The following is a 20,203-nucleotide window of genomic DNA, read 5'->3' as shown; positions in this document are numbered from 1 at the left end:
AACACATGTAATAAGAGACGCACGTTATGTTAAACTGCTGATGAGCAAAGCAAGCTACAATAACTTTGACGGAGTGGTCCGACACAGCATGGGGGCCCAATTGATTTATCTGTAAGGTATCCAGCTGAGAAGTAATAACACTAGATACATTTGGTCCGAGCCCAGAGGAGGGGGGCCAATTGAAAGCAAATGAATTCATGTGAATCAAAGTGGTCCTGAGACAGGTCAAGCAAAATCCTGCGCACAGTCAAAAGTCTTCGATTTCGATGAAGTAGAGAACATTTGGAAAAGTATGTGAATTTGGGCTAAGCCTGGCAGAGGGAGACCAATTGAAGGTTTTGTGTTAAAGTTTGCCTGAGCCCGGCCGAGGGGGACTCGGTGTGAACAGTAAATCACCCGAGAATTTGTATAAGTGAAAATCGTAAAAATGAAAGGAACTTTAATGTTTTGTCGTGTTGCATCAGTCCCTCTGAAATAAGAGACTTTGAATGACAAAGAGACTTTGGCACAAACTATCCTGATGTTGAAGTTTCGAACTGCGTCATCATGCTGCAGAAGCCAGAGACTTTGCTAACCTTGAGTGTGCCGCCTTGTTCCGACCTGAAAACATGGGGAAGGGAAGCCAACAGCTTGAATATCCTGACATATAATTTCTTGAGCACTTTTGTTTTGCAAAACATTGTTTCCCACACTATTTGTATTTAGAAGTAAGGATTGGCAGTAGGTTTATTAGTATAGACCCTTTTATTGTGACAAGACACCACTTGGACTGCATTATTATTATTTCATGGTCATAGCTCGCTCCCATATTTAGATTTAGGATTAGAGAGGCATTTTTCAAACCCAATTGAAGTTCAATAAACACCCTTGAGCTGTGATCACTTGTGTATGTCCTACTTTTTGATCCAATGCCTTCCTTACAATATCAATTTGTCCCGGGAGGATAGCTCAGTGGCAACGTGCTCGCCTTGGTAGCAAGACCACACAAAGCAACATAGGTTTGATCCCTGGGTCCGTGCTTAGAAACCTCTGGGTATTTAAGTGTGTTATAAATATGCAACTAAGACAACAACAACAAACATTCTGTAACAAGTCATCTCTATTAACACAAAGTTCTCCTTAGGGTATGAGGACAGTTCAAGTTGAATTATAATTCCTCTGTTTTAATCTTATCCGTCCTAATCCTTCCCTCTTTTCCAATGCATTTCGGGTGACAGATCCATCTTCATGGGAGTTAAAACTTTGCTCCCTAAATTTATAAATATAAATATAGTCTGGGGCTTGCTATGAATAAACATCATTTGATACCAAAAAAGCCCAACCATCAAAAAATCACTGACCTGATTTAGTCCCAGATCCTTTGTTTTCCCATCTAACAGTGAAAACATGTAACCAAATAATACACATCTCTGAAACTTTGATTCTAGGCTGCCCACAAGACCAATACCTTTAAACATATTTTCCACAACGCTAGAGCGTGCCCATCAAGGAAAGGAAGATTACGCGTCTTCAAATAGTAAAGGTAAACCTGTCCCTCAAATTTTCTAAAGTAATTAAAATTAGGCTCAGATTATAATTGAAATGTACATAAACATGGGTCCCTGACCCTCTATGGCTAGGCAGATCTCTAACCTTGATCATGTCACACGAGCAGTGGAACCGACAAGCTGGAAAACCAGCCGCCGGCTTCACGCTCGTCATTAAGGAGAACCACTCATCAGCTGACCGAATGTAAGGCGTATTGCCACAATGTGTCATATGACTCTGACCGTCATATTGTATTTGGTGCAGTGTGTAAGCCTATTCAAACATAATTGCACTGCATGCGTCACTGGACTACGGCCGCCAACTTGTGAACTGTGCCATGTGGATTTGTTATTAAATGTTCCATGATAGAGCTAGATGTATAGAAACATACTTACTGGCTAATCACTCAACTACCCTACAATAGTTTATCTCATGGAAACTGTACAGGTAATGGAGATCATGGATCCCAATGGGATTCAGTAAACCAACTTGTAACACTCCAAAGTGATTTATGGTACATTTCACACATCCACATTATTAGCACATCTCAAAACCACAATATTGGTACATCTTAAAACCACATCAACATATTTGCTAATATATTCCAGATGCTACTGGACCCATATGTTGAGGCACCCAAAGTGGGCAATGTCTACAGTGCTGTTCACAAAAATTCTTTGTATTGCAGATCTCCTAAGACACAGGGCAAAACTTGGGCAGCCAAATTCGTTACCTCACCTGTGCCTATCTCATTTGTCAGAAGTGTCTCCCACTTGATGTCAAAAATGTTTATAGAATGGCAAAAATAGGGATGGTCGAGAGATTGGCTAACAATTCAGTAAATTGATGTTAGAGCAAAAGCCTTATCTGCAAGGAAAAATGTTTGTTAGTATTGAAACCCAAGCAATTTTAAATGTAGGAAGCTACAAAAATCTTTGTCATTCATTGCTTTGATGAACCAACCAAAGAGTTTATAAACAACTATACTTCTGAGGAAGCTGTCTGAACTGTGAAACTCTTGTTTGGGGTGATACCATTAAATAGACAAGCAAAATAATGCATATAGCAGCCATTTCAAATGTTTATCATGTGCACCAGTATGTTTGAACTCTTTCTTGAAATCCACAAATCAAGACAATGGGCATAATAAAAATAAAAGTAGGAAAATATGGAAAGAGATTACATGCAGCTTCAAAATGACAGAAAGCGAACTGTAGATGACTTGAGAATACAAGGAATTTTAATAACTTTACTTTGACAGTTTCTTGAAACAAATATGATTAGTGATTTATGGTGATATTTATGGAATTGTAACTTCTTGTATTATAGTATTCAAAATGTAACTGTGAACCCACATGGACTGAGTGTTACATTGTTAAAATGTTTCACAATAATCTACTATATTTATGTCATCATCATAATGCATGTTTTTGGAAATGCAAATGAAATTCCATAAAAACAGTACACAATACAGAATACAATACAAATACATCACAATACGGACAATATTTATAAAATCCTAAAAAAAACAGAAACAATTCACAATCTAACACATTAATGATCATACAAATGTGCTTTTCATGTCATACTTCTAAGCATACGTTTCCTCAAATAAAGTGCTGATTTTAAGTATGTAAGCAGGGACCAACCCACCCAGGTATTTAGGTATAATGTGTATACTTTTATGCCTTTTTTTCTCACAAAATAAAGTAAATGATACCGATACTAACACAAAAAACATAATCAATGTGATGCATTATAAAGTAAATATGTTATAGAATGTAATCAAGGAAGGAAGTGCATGAACATCATATATTTACCCACTTCCTTTTTTCACGTTTCTTCTGGACTTCACACAGCCTAACTCACTTGGTTTAAGAGTCCTCAAACTTAAATAATGTGTACAACTAACTGAAAAATATTTTGCTTAAACATTTATTTGTATTTACTTTCATTTGATCACTCCAAATGGATAAACACAACATTGTTGGGATGCATTGTGTTTCCTTTTACCCACATTATAACATTTTTCCTTTGAATTGCCAATGACGTGCACATGATTATAATTTGAAAATCGATTATAGTGTGGGCATTTTTTTAGTTGATCTTTAAAGATTTTGAATATACCTCAAATGCCTAACTAAATCTGATTTATCACTTAATGCGTACACATGAAGAATATTTCTAAGTCAATTCTTCATTACCTTTTATTGAACAGCTAATTTTTCAATACAGAAAACTAACCTTTTCACATAATCACCAATAGAAACTATGAACTTTACTTAACTAACTTCACTTCAAAATTCTTAAGTTCTATGTGACAATACTTTACTTAATGCCAGCAAAGGTTTATCCCATATCTATCTTTCTTGTTTCCCTTAACAAAGGCCAGACACCAAAAACAAATACAGGACCATGTGAATACACATTTTTGCCCTGAAAAAAAGCATGAATGTAAAACCTGTGTAGGCAAAGGTACCATTTTCAACCTGCACTGTAACAATATCAGGTTCTCAAACCTTGGAGTGAACTATATTGACTTTTAATAAAGCACTTTACAACTACCAGAATCAAGACTTGAATGACACCTTTATTATTCATAATGCCTCATATATACCTCTGATTTTAGCCTTAATATTTCTTTCACGTTCATCTTATTCACATTCTACTCTGGAATCTGATGCACTTGTCAAACAGCCTTGACAGGATCAATATCATTACTGTAGGTTTTTGTTAATGGGACAGGAATCCCTAGAAATTAGTCTGCATGCTTCACGGGTTCACGTGAGTACATTTTAAACCCATTACACAGCCACACACCACTTATCACACTAGTACTCCGAAACTCCCTTCATGTATATTGTCCTACTATTAAAGACACAATAAAACGTGCCCTCCAAATTCCAAACACTCTCTTCGATCTTTCTTAACTGATCAAAAAGCATCCATACACCTACAAACATGATCCCTTACCCTTGTCTCTTTTCATCTTTCTCAAAAACTCTCTGTTTCTGTACATACTTTCATCGACCGACCCCTTTTCCCTTTGTATTTGTTTCATCTGGATATTCCTGGTGGAAGCATACTGTAATACTGAAACCCAAAGTATTCTTCAGTTGCATCAGGCTACAAAGATCAACATCTGACTCTCAAGATTTAATTTCTCAAATGTTTTTTAATATGCATATAGATTTTATTGCAGGTATCTTAATGTCTTTCTATAGTCAATAGGATGTCCCTTAGTTAACACGTGTTTTGGCCTATGGGCCTTTCTCAAAACAGGACTCTATCCTAGAACAGTAATTTACAATTCTAGCTATACATTAATACACAAAAGACACATTTCAATAATCAACAGAAATTAAAGGTTTGGCGAAGGTAGGATTCGAGGGAAAAGAACAAAACCAGAAAGCGTATTTCTGAACACATGTTTCGGCCTATGGGCCTTTCTCAAAACAGTACTCTATCCTAGAACAGTAATTTACAATTCTAGCTATACATTAATACACAAAAGACATATTTCAATTATCTACAGATATTAAAGGGTTGGCGAAATTAGGATTCGAGGGAAAAGAACAAAAACAGAAAGCGCATTTCATTAGTTGTGCTTTACTAATTTCATCATGATAACATCAATTTTAGATTTCTCTTTCTCACGTCTTTGCTTGAACAAATATAATTTTCCTATTAAGCTTTCAGATATAACCGGAGAGAACTATCTCCTTTATTCATAGTGGTTCATACGTTCAGTACTCTCCATATGTATTATTCATGCGTCATACTCACCAATCTTGTTAAGCGTAAGTAGTTGGTTAGTTGATAGTTTTTAGGTTCTAGAACGTTCCTGGGTTAGTTTGCTGTTTCTATAATAGAATTGATTGATATTAGGCATAAGACTCCTATTATACGATGATAGTGTTTTTTACTAGGATTATTCCTTTTATTGAGAGAATCATGTCAATTATCATTGGGTTCCTCTCTCCTATGTGCGTTTGTCAATTTCATTGGTCAAAATATTGGGGTTCTTGGGGTCCATGCCCCACCCCCATATATTCCATTCTTGGCGATATGCTTCTTCCCTAAGTTTAAACATCTCAGACAAATAAACATGTTTGTTCAGCTTTTGTTCACCTGGTTAAAATTATGGAGTTCTTAGGGTCCGTGCCCCACCCTGACACATTCAAGTCTTAACGTTATACTTATTCTCTCAGTTTAAACCCATCAAACATTTAAACATATTTGTTCAACGTCCATTCGCCTAAAAACGCTATATTTTGTACCAATGGTACGCAGTCTTACTAGCCTTAGTCTTGGAATCAATTCCACACTCAATCACATCTCATAGCTTTGACACAGTCGCCATTTTGAAATTGTTTATATACTGGTGGGTGTTACCCACTGTATCCCCACTGACGTGCATGTTATCATACCGCCTCCTTCAACGTCGCGCTGCGTCACCCCCTACAGTTGTTATTCTGAAAACATGCATTCAAACACTCATCAAATACCCAAGTCTCTCTCTGAAATTATATTATTGATGTCTGAATTTAACTCTGTATTTTAGGCTATCCCTTATGCTTACACTATTGCTTGTGCATGTATGTTTAAACAGAATAGTTTTTCTTGACTTTTTCTGTTATTGCATTTTAGTTGGTACACAAATAAGTATTATTTCTGTTATTGCATTTTAGTTGGTACAAAAATAAGTATTACTCATATGTATTACAAATAAACCAAATTCCCATAAATGTAATTTACACTATCCCCCTACATTGCATGCTATTTATCACACCACTTTCTGCCACTTGCATATGATGTACTTGGAGTAAACAAAAACCTAATTTAGAGCCGAGTGCTCTTCTAGGAATATCCCTATTTATCCGAGATTTCTGCATGTTGAATTTATGATTCATCAATTTTCCTTAATGTTACAATAACTATAATTAGAACCGCATTGGAATGAAACTAAGAGAAAGTGCATGATAGCCATAATGGCATTAAATAATTTCATACAATGATGCCAAGGTAATTTTTCTCTAAGTACCATCTTGCAACTGTATTTCTTATTTGCTATATGGAGCAGAAGTTTGGGGAAGCTACTTTGCTAGAGAACTGGAAAAATTGAAAGCCAAAATATTGAAGATCTTATTGAGAATGCCCAACCATATCCCTGTGAGAATGTAATTTAAATAGTGTTAACAGTAGAGTACAATACATGAAGGCAATCTTGTATGTAAAACTGTCAAGATTAAATAACAGCACCTTTATAGTTAAGATAATAGAACAATATGAGCTGTCAAATAACAACAAATTTGGCATCCAAAAAGAGGATAGATATTGCAGATTATGTGGCATGAATATAATTGAATCTGCCAAGCATATTTTATGTGAATGTGAAAATCTATTATTCTTACTGCTTGAATATCTCCTTGCTTACGATAATACAAAAAATAATTTTAACCTAAGTGAAATTTGTAAAAGACTACTAGAGGGTAACAATATACATTTTCTTTTTTATATGATGACATTTTATGCAGTGGTTTTAAAGATTTTAAAATAACTATTTTATGGAATTTTGTTTTTTAAATGGATGTTTTAAAAGCGAATATTTTAGATTTTAGATTTCTGATAATAATGGTTGATGATGTGATGTATGAAGATGTCTAAATATGCAATGCCTTGCTTACTGTGAGCATATTATAAATAAATAGATAAAATAAATAACAATAATTACCATCTGCTAACAAAGAAGATTTTTTAGCATCCTAATCCTGTCCTTTTACAAAAAAGAACCCGTCTCATGATCAACATTGAGACCGAGTTCTGTCGGCCAAAATCTAGATATCATTCTTGCTTCAGTTTGTCTTAAAAAACGCTCTTTATTTCCTCCTCACTTACTTACTGAGACCTTTCTAAGCCATATAAATCGCACATTTGGACCCAAAAGGGATTTTACCCATGCAGGTTTTCCCAAATACCAGTTGTAGAGGGGATGAAAGAATCTGTGAGTTTGTGTGACGCTGAAACCCTGAACAGTCAGAGATTATTCTCTCCTCCTATTTTCTATTTCTATTTTCTAAGTGCTTGGAACGTGCCGAAAGCCTGCAGGCATCAGGGCGCAGAGAAAGCCCAAGAATAAAAGTTTGCATGAGAGGATGGACAGTTGGATTTTAGGTAAGCCGTAGCTATGGCCTGAGAGTGCCCTGTTACCTTGGAGTTCACTGGAATAAGAACGTTTTCAGTGATTTCCTAAAAGTGAAGTAATTTCCTTCCTGTCTCAGGGTTGCTGGGAGCCTATTCCAAAATGTGGCTGCCCTGACCGGAAAAGCTCTGCCTCGACCCGCTTCCCGTTTGACCTCTGGGACCGCCAGGAGACCTACATCTGCTGATCTAAGGCTTTTCTTTGGTATATAGAGCGAGAATTTGTCTTTGAAATAGGTTGGAGCCACGCCAAATAGGCATCTGTGTACAATTGTCATGGCCTTAAAATTGACTCTCTCTTCTATTCTATGCCAATGAAGATCCTTCTTTCCTGCCGATATGTGTTCACCGTATTTAGTTTTCTTAACTATACGGACAGCATCGTTCTGTAGGACCTGACATCTCTGTAACTCCCTCTTTGTGGCTCCCATTAACAAAGCTTTACCATAATCTAGGCGAGATATTTGCTGTATTTGCTTTGTTAATGTAGGGTCTGATGGCTCTTAGGAGGCATGAATAATACGTATTGTTTTCAGCTAAGTAGTTGACTTGGGCTTCAGCACCCACGGATGCTTCCACCATCATCCCCAGTGTTTTGACTTGTGGTAGCACTGAGATGATGGCTTCTTTTATAGCAAACTCCTTGTATTGTGCTCCTAACTTAGATCTTGCTTGACGGGATCCAAAAATCATAAGTTCTGTCTTGTTATTATTGAGACACATCCAGTGTCTCTGCATCCAGATGTCGATGACCTTATAAACCTGCTCTATTTTGGCACTATCTGTTACATAATCTCCTGTTAATTCAAAGACAAGCTGTGTATCGTCGGCGTAGTTAGTGAAAAATACACCAATGCTTTCCAGTAGGTCACAGAGGCTTTGCATGTTAAATAACAATGGAGACAGACTTGCTCCTTGAGGGACTCCAAACAGGATAAGGGCCGCTTCTGAGAATTTATCTCCCCAATGAATTCTTGCCTTCCTGTCACTCAGGAAGGACGCTAGCCAGGCTAATGCTGGTGGAGAGCACCCTACAATTTTATCTAGTGCAGCTTGGAGTAACTGGTGATCAACCAGCTCGAACGCCGCGCTGAGGTCCAGAAGCATGAGCAGCCCCGATTTGCCCCTGTCAATCAATTCCAGCATGTGTGACAGTAAGTCAAGCATAGCTGACTCTGTCCTGTGAGCTGTTCTAAAACCCGATTGCTGATTTTGGAGCATCTCAAGAGTTTCCACGTGTTTTTGCAACTGGTTTGTGGCGATTTTATCCAATATCTTCAAGATAAAATTTGAATTGGTTATAGGACGTAGGTTACTTGGATCCTTGGGGTCCAGACCTGCCTTCTCGACTAGGGGAGTAATTGTGACCTCTTTAATGGTTTTTGGCACTATTCCCTCTATGAACGAGGTGTTAATTATTCCAGTAAGAGTGGGTGCGAAAAGTTCTTTGTTGTCCAGTATGATCTTTGTGGGAGTGTATTTTCCGCACAGGAAGTTGGTTTCATTTTGGCCAACAGCAGTCAAAAATCCTCCTCCGTAATAGCTGCAAAACTGAAGCTTTCTTTACTTTCAGGTAGAGGGTTTTCTGTGGGGAGGGCTCCTGAACTAGTGGTGTCCCTTGCCTGTATGATGTTATTTCTGGCTTTTAACATTTTAGCGGCAAAAGCTTCTTGCACTCTATCGCAGTCTTCTTTGGAAGGATTATGGGCTGGGGAGAGCACCTTGGGTTTTTCAATTATCTTAAGTATTTTGAAAAGTTTGCTAGTTGAGTTAGCAGCTGCCTCAATTTCTTTGTTATAATAATTTGATTTAGCTTCTTTAACTGCCTTTCTATACTCATTATCTGTACGTTTCCAATATTCCCTATTTTCTTGGGTTTGGTTCCGTAGCCATACTCTTTCCTTGGCGCATTTCGCTTGTTTAAGTGTATTGATTTCGTTATTGTACCATTTACATTGGTTATTATTTTTCCTGACGGACTTTTTTTTTAATGGGGCATGCTTATCTATTAACTTTTGCAAATGTGTGGTGTATTTCGATAACATGAGCTTGCAGCTATCATTTTCTGCAAATGACTCATAACATTGCTATAGACATGGCTTTAGAAGCTCGGGCCCTAAATTCTTGAAATTTCTGCTCCAAATTTTCACATGACGGTTCTCCTGTTTTTTTTAGGTGGGGGTTCTAATATTATCTCAAAGATGACCAGACTATGGTCTGACCAAATGCAAGGCTCAGTAGAGACCTGTGCTGATTGTAAGTTATTTGTACAAATCCAGTCCAGCTGATTCCCTTGAGGTGTTGTGGGTTCGTTCTTTATTATATGGAAACCTGTGTTGTTCAAGGCACTTTCCAATGCCATAGCCTCTTTATCTGTTGGGTTCCCCCTCCACCTGTTCATGTCACCCACTAATAAGGTGGAGGAGTTTGCCGAAACTAGCTTGCTGATTTGAACAGCAACCTCGTTATCAAAATCCGAGATTAGAGAGGGGGGTCTGTATACCATAATGATATTCAGACAGTTGTTAGGTGTGTGGGTCAGCTTTAGTTGAATAGTCACACATCCTATACATTCAAAGCTGGCTTTGAAAAGGTGTATAGCCTCTTTGGTTATTACTGCCACTCCACCACCCTGTCCCTTGTCTCTATTTTTATTATACATAATGTATCCCTCTAAGACAGCATTTAAGGCAACTGGACCAATAGGCTCCTTCAGCCATGTTTCTGTTAAACAAAGAAGGTCTAAGTCCCTCTCTTTAATTAAATCGTGGACACTAAGGGCGTGTTTGTTTAGTGAGCGCGTGTTTAGGAGGCCTATTTATTAGGGTTACAGTGTTTTGCATGCAGGCTTTTCTCTGCCTGGTCATGCTGTTAAGCTGTTTTGTAGACCTCTCCATGCTACCTTTGACACACAGTTGTGCAGGTATATTATTGAAATGTTGCGGGAAGTCAACAACTTCCTGCTTACTTATCGTCTCCATAGGGGGCTCCATCATTGAAGTTCCTGGGGCCAGCACTCTACGTGCCTGGAAAGCCTCCAATGGGCTCTTAGATCTTAGGGTCAACGACAAGGTGGGCGGAGAGGGACACTACTGCTCGCTATGGCTACATCCATGGGGCGTTCAGGGGTGCTGGCTCGCTTACCTCTGGGGGCCTCCTGGCACCTCCTTACACAGAATGAAGAAGAGTGTGCCTGCCCGTGCGTGCCGGCGCGTTCGCGCCGGGTTTCAGGAGAAATGGGATTGGATGACTACAATCCTGCTGGGGATTGTAGTTTTCTTAGGCCCTGAAAGCTTGCAGAGGAAAACAACGTTCCTCTAATTCTGCTTGCGTTTTGTTTTTACCAAAAGTGATGCCTTAAGCTAACATTTACCTTCCAGATAAAAGCACAATTATGAAAACAAATAATCCAGTTACTACGAAAGTTTAACAAAATTTAAAACATAAAACAGCTAAAAGTTAGAATGCCTCCGACAAAGTATCTACAATTTTCTACAAGCAAAATTTAAAATAGGATTCTGTTCGGTCTTGCCTGGCACACTGCTTTTATACTGAGGCAGACTGTGCTTGCCCGTGTGCGCCGGCTCGTTCGCGCCTGCTATCAGGAGAAATGGGATAGGATGACTACAATCCTGCTGGGGATTGTAGTTTCCTTAGGCCCTGAAAGCGTGAAGAGGAAAACAACGTTCCTCTAGTTCTGCTCGCGTTTTGTTTTTACCAAAAGTGATGCCTTAAGCTAGCGTTTACCTTCCAGGTAAAAGCACAATTATAAAACCAAGTAATGCAGTTACTACGAAAGTTTAACGAAATTTTAAATATAGAACAGCTAAAAGTTAGAATGCTTCTGACAAAGTATCTACAATTTTCTACAAGCAAAATTTAAAATAAGATTCTGTTTGGTCTTGCCTGGCACACTGCTTTTATACTAAAGCAGACTGTGCCTGCCCGTGCGCACAGGCGCGTTTGCACCGGGTTTCAGGAGAAATGGGATTGGATGACTACAATCCTGCTGGGGATTGTAGTTTTCTTAGGGCCTGAAAGCGTGCAGAGGAAAACAACGTTCCTCTAGTTCTGCTTGCGCTTTGTTTTTACCAAAAGTGATGCCTTAAGCTAGCGTTTACCTTCCAGAAAAAAAGCACAATTATAAAAACATATAATGCAGTTACTACGAAAGTTTAACAAAATTTAAAACATAAAACAGCTAAAAGTTAGAATGCCTCCGACAAAGTATCTACAATTTTCTACAAACAAAATTTAAAATAGGATTCTGTTTGGTCTTGCCTGGCACACTGCTTTTATACTGAAGCAGACTGTGCCTGCCCGCGCGCACAGGCACGGTCGCGCCGGGTTTCAGGAGAAATGGGATTGGATGACTACAATCCTGCTGGGGATTGTAGTTTTCTTAGGCCCTGAAAGCGTGCAGAGGAAAACAACGTTCCTCTAGTTCTGCTTGCGCTTTGTTTTTACCAAAAGTGATGCCTTAAGCTAGCGTTTACCTTCCAGATAAAAGCACAATTATAAAAACAAATAATCCAGTTACTACGAAAGTTTAACGAAATTTAAAACATAAAACAGCTAAAAGTTAGAATGCCTCTGACAAAGTATCTACAATTTTCTACAAGCAAAATTTAAAATAGGATTCTGTTCGGTCTTGCCTGGCAGACTGCTTTTATACTTAAGCAGACTGTGCCTGCCCGTGTGCGCCGGCTCATTCGCGCCTGGTATCAGGAGAAATGGGATTGGATGACTACAATCTTGCTGGGGATTGTATTTTTCTTAGGCCCTGAAAGCTTGCAGAGGAAAACAATGTTCCTCTAATTCTGCTTGCGTTTTGTTTTTACCAAAAGTGATGCCTTAAGCTAACATTTACCTTCCAGATAAAAGCACAATTATAAAAACAAATAATGCAGTTACTACGAAAGTTTAACAAAATTCAAAACATAAAACAACTAAAAGTTAGAATGCCTCTGACAAAGTATCTACAATTTTCTACAAGCAAAATTTAAAATAGGATTCTGTTCGGTCTTGCCTTGCACACTGCTTTTATACTGAAGCAGACTGTGCCTGCCCGTGCGCACCAGCGCGTTCGCGCCGGGTTTCAGGAGAAATGGGATTGGATGACTACAATCCTGCTGGGGATTGTAGTTTTCTGATGCCCTGTAAACATGCAGAGGAAAACAACGTTTCTCTAGTTCTGCTCGCGTTTTGTTTTTACCAAAAGTGATGCCTTAAGCTAGCGTTTACCTTCCAGATAAAAGCACAATTATAAAAACAAATAATCCAGTTACTACGAAAGTTTAACAAAATTTAAAACATAAAACAGCTAAAAGTTAGAATGCCTCTGACAAAGTATCTACAATTTTCTACAAGCAAAATTTAAAATAGGATTCTGTTCGGTCTTGCCTGGCACACTGCTTTTATACTGATGCAGACTGTGCCTGCCCGTGTGCGCCGGCTCGTTCGCGCCTGGTATCAGGAGAAATGGGATAGGATGACTACAATCCTGCTGGGGATTGTAGTTTTCTTAGGCCCTGAAAGCGTGCAGAGGAAAACAACGTTCCTCTAGTTCTGCGCTCTTTTTGTTTTTACCAAAAGTGATGCCTTAAGCTAGCGTTTACCTTCCAGGTAAAAGCACAATTATAAAACCAAATAATGCAGTTACTATGAAAGTTTAACGAAATTTAAAATATAAAACAGCTAAAAGTTAGAATGCTTCTGACAAAGTATCTACAATTTTCTACAAGCAAAATTTAAAATAGGATTCTGTTTGGTCTTGCCTGGCACACTGCTTTTATACTGAAGCAGACTGTGCCTGCCCGTACGCACAGGCGCGTTTGCGCCGGGTTTCAGGAGAAATGGGATTGGATGACTACAATCCTGCTGGGGATTGTAGTTTTCTTATGGCCTGAAAGCGTGCAGAGGAAAACAACGTTCCTCTAGTTCTACTTGCGCTTTGTTTTTACCAAAAGTGATGCCTTAAGCTAGCGTTTACCTTCCATATAAAAGCACAATTATAAAAACATATAATGCAGTTACTACGAAAGTTTAACGAAATTTAAAACATAAAACAGCTAAAAGTTAGAATGCCTCTGACAAAGTATCTACAATTTTCTACAAACAAAATTTAAAATAGGATTCTGTTTGGTCTTGCCTGGCACACTGCTTTTATACTGAAGCAGACTGTGCCTGTCCGTGCGTGCCGGCGCGTTCGCGCCGGGTTTCAGGAGAAATGGGATTGGATGACTACAATCCTCCTGGGGATTGTAGTTTTCTGATGCCCTGTAAGCATGCAGAGGAAAACAACGTTCCTCTAGTTTTGCTCGCATTTTGTTTTTACCAAAAGTGATGCCTTAAGCTAGTGTTTACCTTCCAGATAAAAGCACAATTATAAAAACAAATAATCCAGTTACTACGAAAGTTTAACGAAATTTAAAACATAAAACAGCTAAAAGTTAGAATGCCTCTGACAAAGTATCTACAATTTTCTACAAGCAAAATTTAAAATAGGATTCTGTTCGGTCTTGCCTGGCACACTGCTTTTATACTGAAGCAGAATGTACCTGCCCGTGTGCGCCGGCTCATTCGCGCCTGGTATCAGGAGAAATGGGATTGGATGACTACAATCCTTCTGGGGATTGTAGTTTTCTTAGGCCCTGAAAGCGTGCAGAGGAAAACAACGTTCCTCTAGTTCTGCTCGCGTTTTGTTTTTACCAAAAGTGATGCCTTAAGCTAGCGTTTACCTTCCAGATAAAAGCACAATTATAAAAACAAATAATCCAGTTACTACGAAAGTTTAAAGAAATTTAAAATAGGATTCTGTTCGGTCTTGCCTGGCAGACTGCTTTTATACTGAAGCAGACTGTGCCTGCCCGTGTGCGCCGGCTCATTCGCGCCTGGTATCAGGAGAAATGGGATTGGATGACTACAATCCTGCTGGGGATTGTAGTTTTCTTAGGCCCTGAAAGCTTGCAGAGGAAAACAACGTTCCTCTAATTCTGCTTGCATTTTGTTTTTACCAAAAGTGATGCCTTAAGCTAACATTTACCTTCCAGATAAAAGCACAATTATAAAAACAAATAATGCAGTTACTACGAAAGTTTAACAAAATTCAAAACATAAAACAACTAAAAGTTAGAATGCCTCTGACAAAGTATCTACAATTTTCTACAAGCAAAATTTAAAATAGGATTCTGTTCGGTCTTGCCTTGCACACTGCTTTTATACTGAAGCAGACTGTGCCTGTCCGTGCGCACCAGCGCGTTCGCGCCGGGTTTCAGGAGAAATGGGATTGGATGACTACAATCCTGCTGGGGATTGTAGTTTTCTGATGCCCTGTAAACATGCAGAGGAAAACAACGTTTCTCTAGTTCTGCTCTCGTTTTGTTTTTACCAAAAGTGATGCCTTAAGATAGCGTTTACCTTCCAGATAAAAGCACAATTATAAAAACAAATAATCCAGTTACTACGAAAGTTTAACAAAATTTAAAACATAAAACAGCTAAAAGTTAGAATGCCTCTGACAAAGTATCTACAATTTTCTACAAGCAAAATTTAAAATAGGATTCTGTTCGGTCTTGCCTGGCACACTGCTTTTATACTGATGCAGACTGTGCCTGCCCGTGTGCGCCGGCTCGTTCGCGCCTGGTATCAGGAGAAATGGGATAGGATGACTACAATCCTGCTGGGGATTGTAGTTTTCTTAGGCCCTGAAAGCGTGCAGAGGAAAACAACGTTCCTCTAATTCTGCTCGCTTTTTGTTTTTACCAAAAGTGATGCCTTAAGCTAGCATTTACCTTCCAGGTAAAAGCACAATTATAAAACCAAATAATGCAGTTACTACGAAAGTTTAACGAAATTTAAAATATAAAACAGCTAAAAGTTAGAATGCTTCTGACAAAGTATCTACAATTTTCTACAAGCAAAATTTAAAATAGGATTCTGTTTGGTCTTGCCTAGCACACTGCTTTTATACTGAAGCAGACTGTGCCTGCCCGTGCGCACAGGCGCGTTTGCGCCGGGTTTCAGGAGAAATGGGATTGGATGACTACAATCCTGCTGGGGATTGTAGTTTTCTTATGGCCTGAAAGCGTGCAGAGGAAAACAACGTTCCTCTAGTTCTACTTGCGCTTTGTTTTTACCAAAGTTGATGCCTTAAGCTAGCGTTTACATTCCATATAAAAGCACAATTATAAAAACATATAATGCAGTTACTACGAAAGTTTAACGAAATTTAAAACATAAAACAGCTAAAAGTTAGAATGCCTCTGACAAAGTATCTACAATTTTCTACAAACAAAATTTAAAATAGGATTCTGTTTGGTCTTGCCTGGCACACTGCTTTTATACTGAAGCAGACTGTGCCTGCCCGTGCGCACAGGCACGTTCGCGCCGGCTTTCAGGAGAAATGGGATTGGATGACTACAATCCTGCTGGGGATTGTAGTTTTCTTAGGCCCTGAAAGCGTGCAGAGGGAAACAACGTTCCTCTAGTTCTGCTCGCGCTTTGTTTTTACCAAAAATGATGCCTTAAGCTAGCGTTTACCTTCCAGATAAAAGCACAATAATAAAAACAAATAATGCAGTTACTACGAAAGTTTAACGAAATTTAAAACATAAAACAGCTAAAAGTTAGAATGCCTCCGACAAAGTATCTACAATTTTCTACAAGCAAAATTTAAAAAAGGATTCTGTTCGGTCTTGCCTGGCACACTGCTTTTATACTGAAGCAGACTGTGCCTGTCCGTGCATGCCGGCGCGTTCGCGCCGGGTTTCAGGAGAAATGGGATTGGATGACTACAATCCTCCTGGGGATTGTAGTTTTCTGATGCCCTGTAAGCATGCAGAGGAAAACAACGTTCCTCTAGTTCTGCTCGCGTTTTGTTTTTACCAAAAGTGATGCCTTAAGCTAGTGGTAACCTTCCAGATAAAAGCACAATTATAAAAACAAATAATCCAGTTACTACGAAAGTTTAACGAAATTTAAAACATAAAACAGCTAAAAGTTAGAATTTCTCTGACAAAGTATCTACAATTTTCTACAAGCAAAATTTAAAATAGGATTCTGTTCGGTCTTGCCTGGCACACTGCTTTTATACTGAAGCAGACTGTACCTGCCCGTGTGCGCCGGCTCATTCGCGCCTGGTATCAGGAGAAATGGGATTGGATGACTACAATCCTTCTGGGGATTGTAGTTTTCTTAGGCCCTGAAAGCGTGCAGAGGAAAACAACGTTCCTCTAGTTCTGCTCGCGTTTTGTTTTTACCAAAAGTGATGCCTTAAGCTAGCGTTTACCTTCCAGATAAGAGCACAGTTATAAAAACAAATAATGCAGTGAATACGAAAGTTTAACGAAATTTAAAACATAAAACAGCTAAAAGTTAGAATGCGTCTGACAAAGTATCTACAATTTTCTACAAGCAAAATTTAAAATAGGATTCTGTTTGGTCTTGCCTGGCACACTGCCTTTATACTGAAGCAGACTGTGCCTGCCCGTGCGCACAGGCGCGTTCACGCCGGATTTCAGGAGAAATGCGATTGGATGACTACAATCCTCCTGGGGATTGTAGTTTTCTTAGGCCCTGAAAGCGTGCAGAGGAAAACAACGTTCCTCTAGTTCTGCTCGTGCTTTGTTTTTACCAAAAGTGATGCCTTAAGCTAGCGTTTACCTTCCAGATAAAAGCACAATTATAAAAACAAATAATGCAGTTACTAGGAAAGTTTAACGAAATTTAAAACATAAAACAGCTAAAAGTTAGAATGCCTCTGACAAAGTATCTACAATTTTCTACAAGCAAAATTCAAAATAGGATTCTGTTTGGTCTTGCCTGGCACACTGCCTTTATACTGAAGCAGACTGTACCTGCCTGTGCGCAAAGGCGCGTTCGCGCCGGGTTTCAGGAGAAATGCGATTGGATGACTACAATCATGCTGGCAATTGTAGTTTTCTTAGGCCCTGAAAGCGTGCAGAGGAAAACAACGTTCCTCTAGTTCTGCTCGCGCTTTGTTTTTACCAAAAGTGATGCCTTAAGCTAGCGTTTACCTTCCAGATAAAAGCACAATTATAAAAACAAATAATGCAGTTACTACGAAAGTTTAACGAAATTTAAAACATAAAACAGCGAAAAGTTAGAATGCCTCTGACAAAGTATCTACAATTTTCTACAACCAAGATTTAAAATAGGATTCTGTTTGGTCTTGCCTGGCACACTGCTTTTATACTGAAGCAGACTGTGCCTCCCCGTGCGCACAGGCGCGTTCGCGCCGGGTTTCAGGAGAAATGGGATTGGATGACTACAATCCTGCTGGGGATAGTAGTTTTCTTAGGCCCTGAAAGCGTGCAGAGGAAAACAACGTTCCTCTAGTTCTGCTCGTGCTTTGTTTTTACCAAAAGTGATGCCTTAAGCTAGCGTTTACCTTCCAGATAAAAGCACAATTATATAAACAAATAATGCAGTTACTACGAAAGTTTAACAAAATTTAAAACATAAAACAGCTAAAAGTTAGAATGCCTCTGACAAAGTATCTACAATTTTCTACAAGCAAAATTTAAAATAGGATTCTGTTTGGTCTTGCCTGGCACACTGCCTTTATATAGAAGCAGACTGTGCCTGCCCGTGCGCACAGGCGCGTTCGCGTCGGGTTTCAGGAGAAATGGGATTGGATGACTACAATCCTGCTGGGGATTGTAGTTTTCTTAGGGCCTGAAAGCGTGCAGAGGAAAACAACGTTCCTCTAGTTCTGCTCGCGCTTTGTTTTTACCAAAAGTGATGCCTTAAGCTTGCTTTTACCTTCCAGATAAAAGTACAATTATAAAAACAAATAATGCAGTTACTACGAAAGTTTAATGACATTTGAAAACATAAAACAGCTAAAAGTAAGAATGCCTCTGACAAAGTATCTACAATTTTCTACATGCAAAATTTAAAATAGGATTCTCTCTCCTAACTCCTAGATGTCTTTTTCTCAATCTACCAAAGGTAATGTGGTCCTTTATACTACCAACTCTCAGTATTTGTCTCCAACTCCCACCTGCTTTTTGACCTTTTAGCTTTATTTGAATGCTTGTATTGCTTTCGATCATGAAATGTTTCTAGCCTCCATTGAGACCAGCAACATCCAGAGAAATGCTGAACTTCATTAAATCAATGTTCCTACAATGGAAAAACAACCATGAGGAGTATCTTTTGATCGTAAATGAAGACATTGTCTAACCGCTGGCACGAAAAAGAAGTCCAACAAAGTATCAGTTATTTACGATTCGTTTTTTCAATAATCCTTAAAAAAAAATTGCAATTTCAGTTTTTTAACATGGAAGTTCTTCTCAGTGAGAGGGTTCTCAAAGACTTGTGGACGTCCTTATTCCTTAGAGCGTACACAATGGGATTGAATAGTGGAGTTGCTGCTGTGTAAAGCAGTGAGAGGGCTTTGTTGAGATTCAGAGACTGGCCTTGTGCAGGAACCATATATATGCTTATTAGTGTCCCAAAGTAAGTGACAACAACAGCGAGGTGAGAGCTGCAGGTGGAGAAGGCCCTGTGCCTTCCTTGGGAAGAAGGGATTTTAAGAATGTCAGAGATGATATGGATGTATGATGCAATGATCACCAGCAGAGACACTGAGGTAACAACTGTCGAAATCACAAAAACCTCCATTTCAACAAGGGAGGTATCGGAGCATGATGCTTTTATAAGTGAACCGAAATCACAGAAGAAGTGGTCAATGAAGCTCTGCCTGGAGAACTGTAGCATGCAGAGAAAAATGCTGGTGATTGTTGTAGAGAGAAAGCCAGTCAACCACGCAGCCACAGCCAGCTGGAGACAAAGTTGTTTGCCCATGAGAACCACGTAATGTAATGGACGGCAGATAGCCACATATCTATCATAGGCCATCACTGTAAGAAGTAAGTACTCAGTGATCACCAGGAAACCAGAAATGTGAAACTGTGAGATGCAACCGGAAAAAGAAATAGGAGATCCTTCAGTCAGCATGCCACTGAGCATCAAAGGAGCAATTGCGGTTGTGTACCAGACCTCAACGAAGGACAAATTGACAAGAAAGAAATACATTGGAGAGTGAAGGTGAGAATCAGAAGACACAACAGCAATTATGAGGATGTTTCCAATAACTGTTAATATGTAAATGGTAAGAAACACTGTGAAAAGGAACGGCTTCAGTTCAGGACGGATCTGAAATCCCAGCAGTTGGAATTCTGTGACACTGGTTATGTTCCCCAAACATGCCTTGTCAACCATGGCCATCATCTAAAATAGGGAAAACTGTGTTTTAATGTAATATAGTTATTGTTGTGGCATGCCCATTCAGTGTACCAGAGAATACATTTATGTTTCTTACATTTACAATACAGATGCAGCACAAACCAATTCCAATACATTCACTTTATGGCATAATCATCACAATTTATTTACTTGTTTGTCTGTTTATTTGTAGTACTCTGGCCTTGGTGAAAGGGGAGAAGGA

The 20,203-nt window shown here is 38.9% G+C and overlaps 1 protein-coding gene across 1 annotated transcript; it reads right to left on the bottom strand.

Annotated features, from left to right (window-relative positions):
* Positions 1-19,020: 19,020 nt before the first annotated feature.
* Positions 19,021-19,983, bottom strand: LOC138520414 (olfactory receptor 11L1-like). Its single transcript, XM_069632814.1, has one exon. The coding sequence runs from the start codon at positions 19,981-19,983 to the stop codon at positions 19,021-19,023; it is 963 nt and encodes a 320-aa protein (XP_069488915.1).
* Between the last annotated feature and the right edge of the window lie 220 nt (positions 19,984-20,203).

Source organism: Ambystoma mexicanum, chromosome 13, assembly GCF_040938575.1.
Source record: "Ambystoma mexicanum isolate Mex_15411 chromosome 13, UKY_AmexF1_1, whole genome shotgun sequence".
Classification (NCBI taxonomy): Eukaryota; Metazoa; Chordata; class Amphibia; order Caudata; family Ambystomatidae; genus Ambystoma; species Ambystoma mexicanum.
Note: the sequence above shows the minus strand (reverse complement) of the source record. Positions and strands in the feature narration are given on the sequence as shown.

Excerpts from the sequence above, each read along its gene's own strand:
- LOC138520414 (XM_069632814.1), bottom strand. The coding sequence starts at position 19,983 with ATGGCCATGGTTGACAAGGCATGTTTGGGGAACATAACCAGTGTCACA.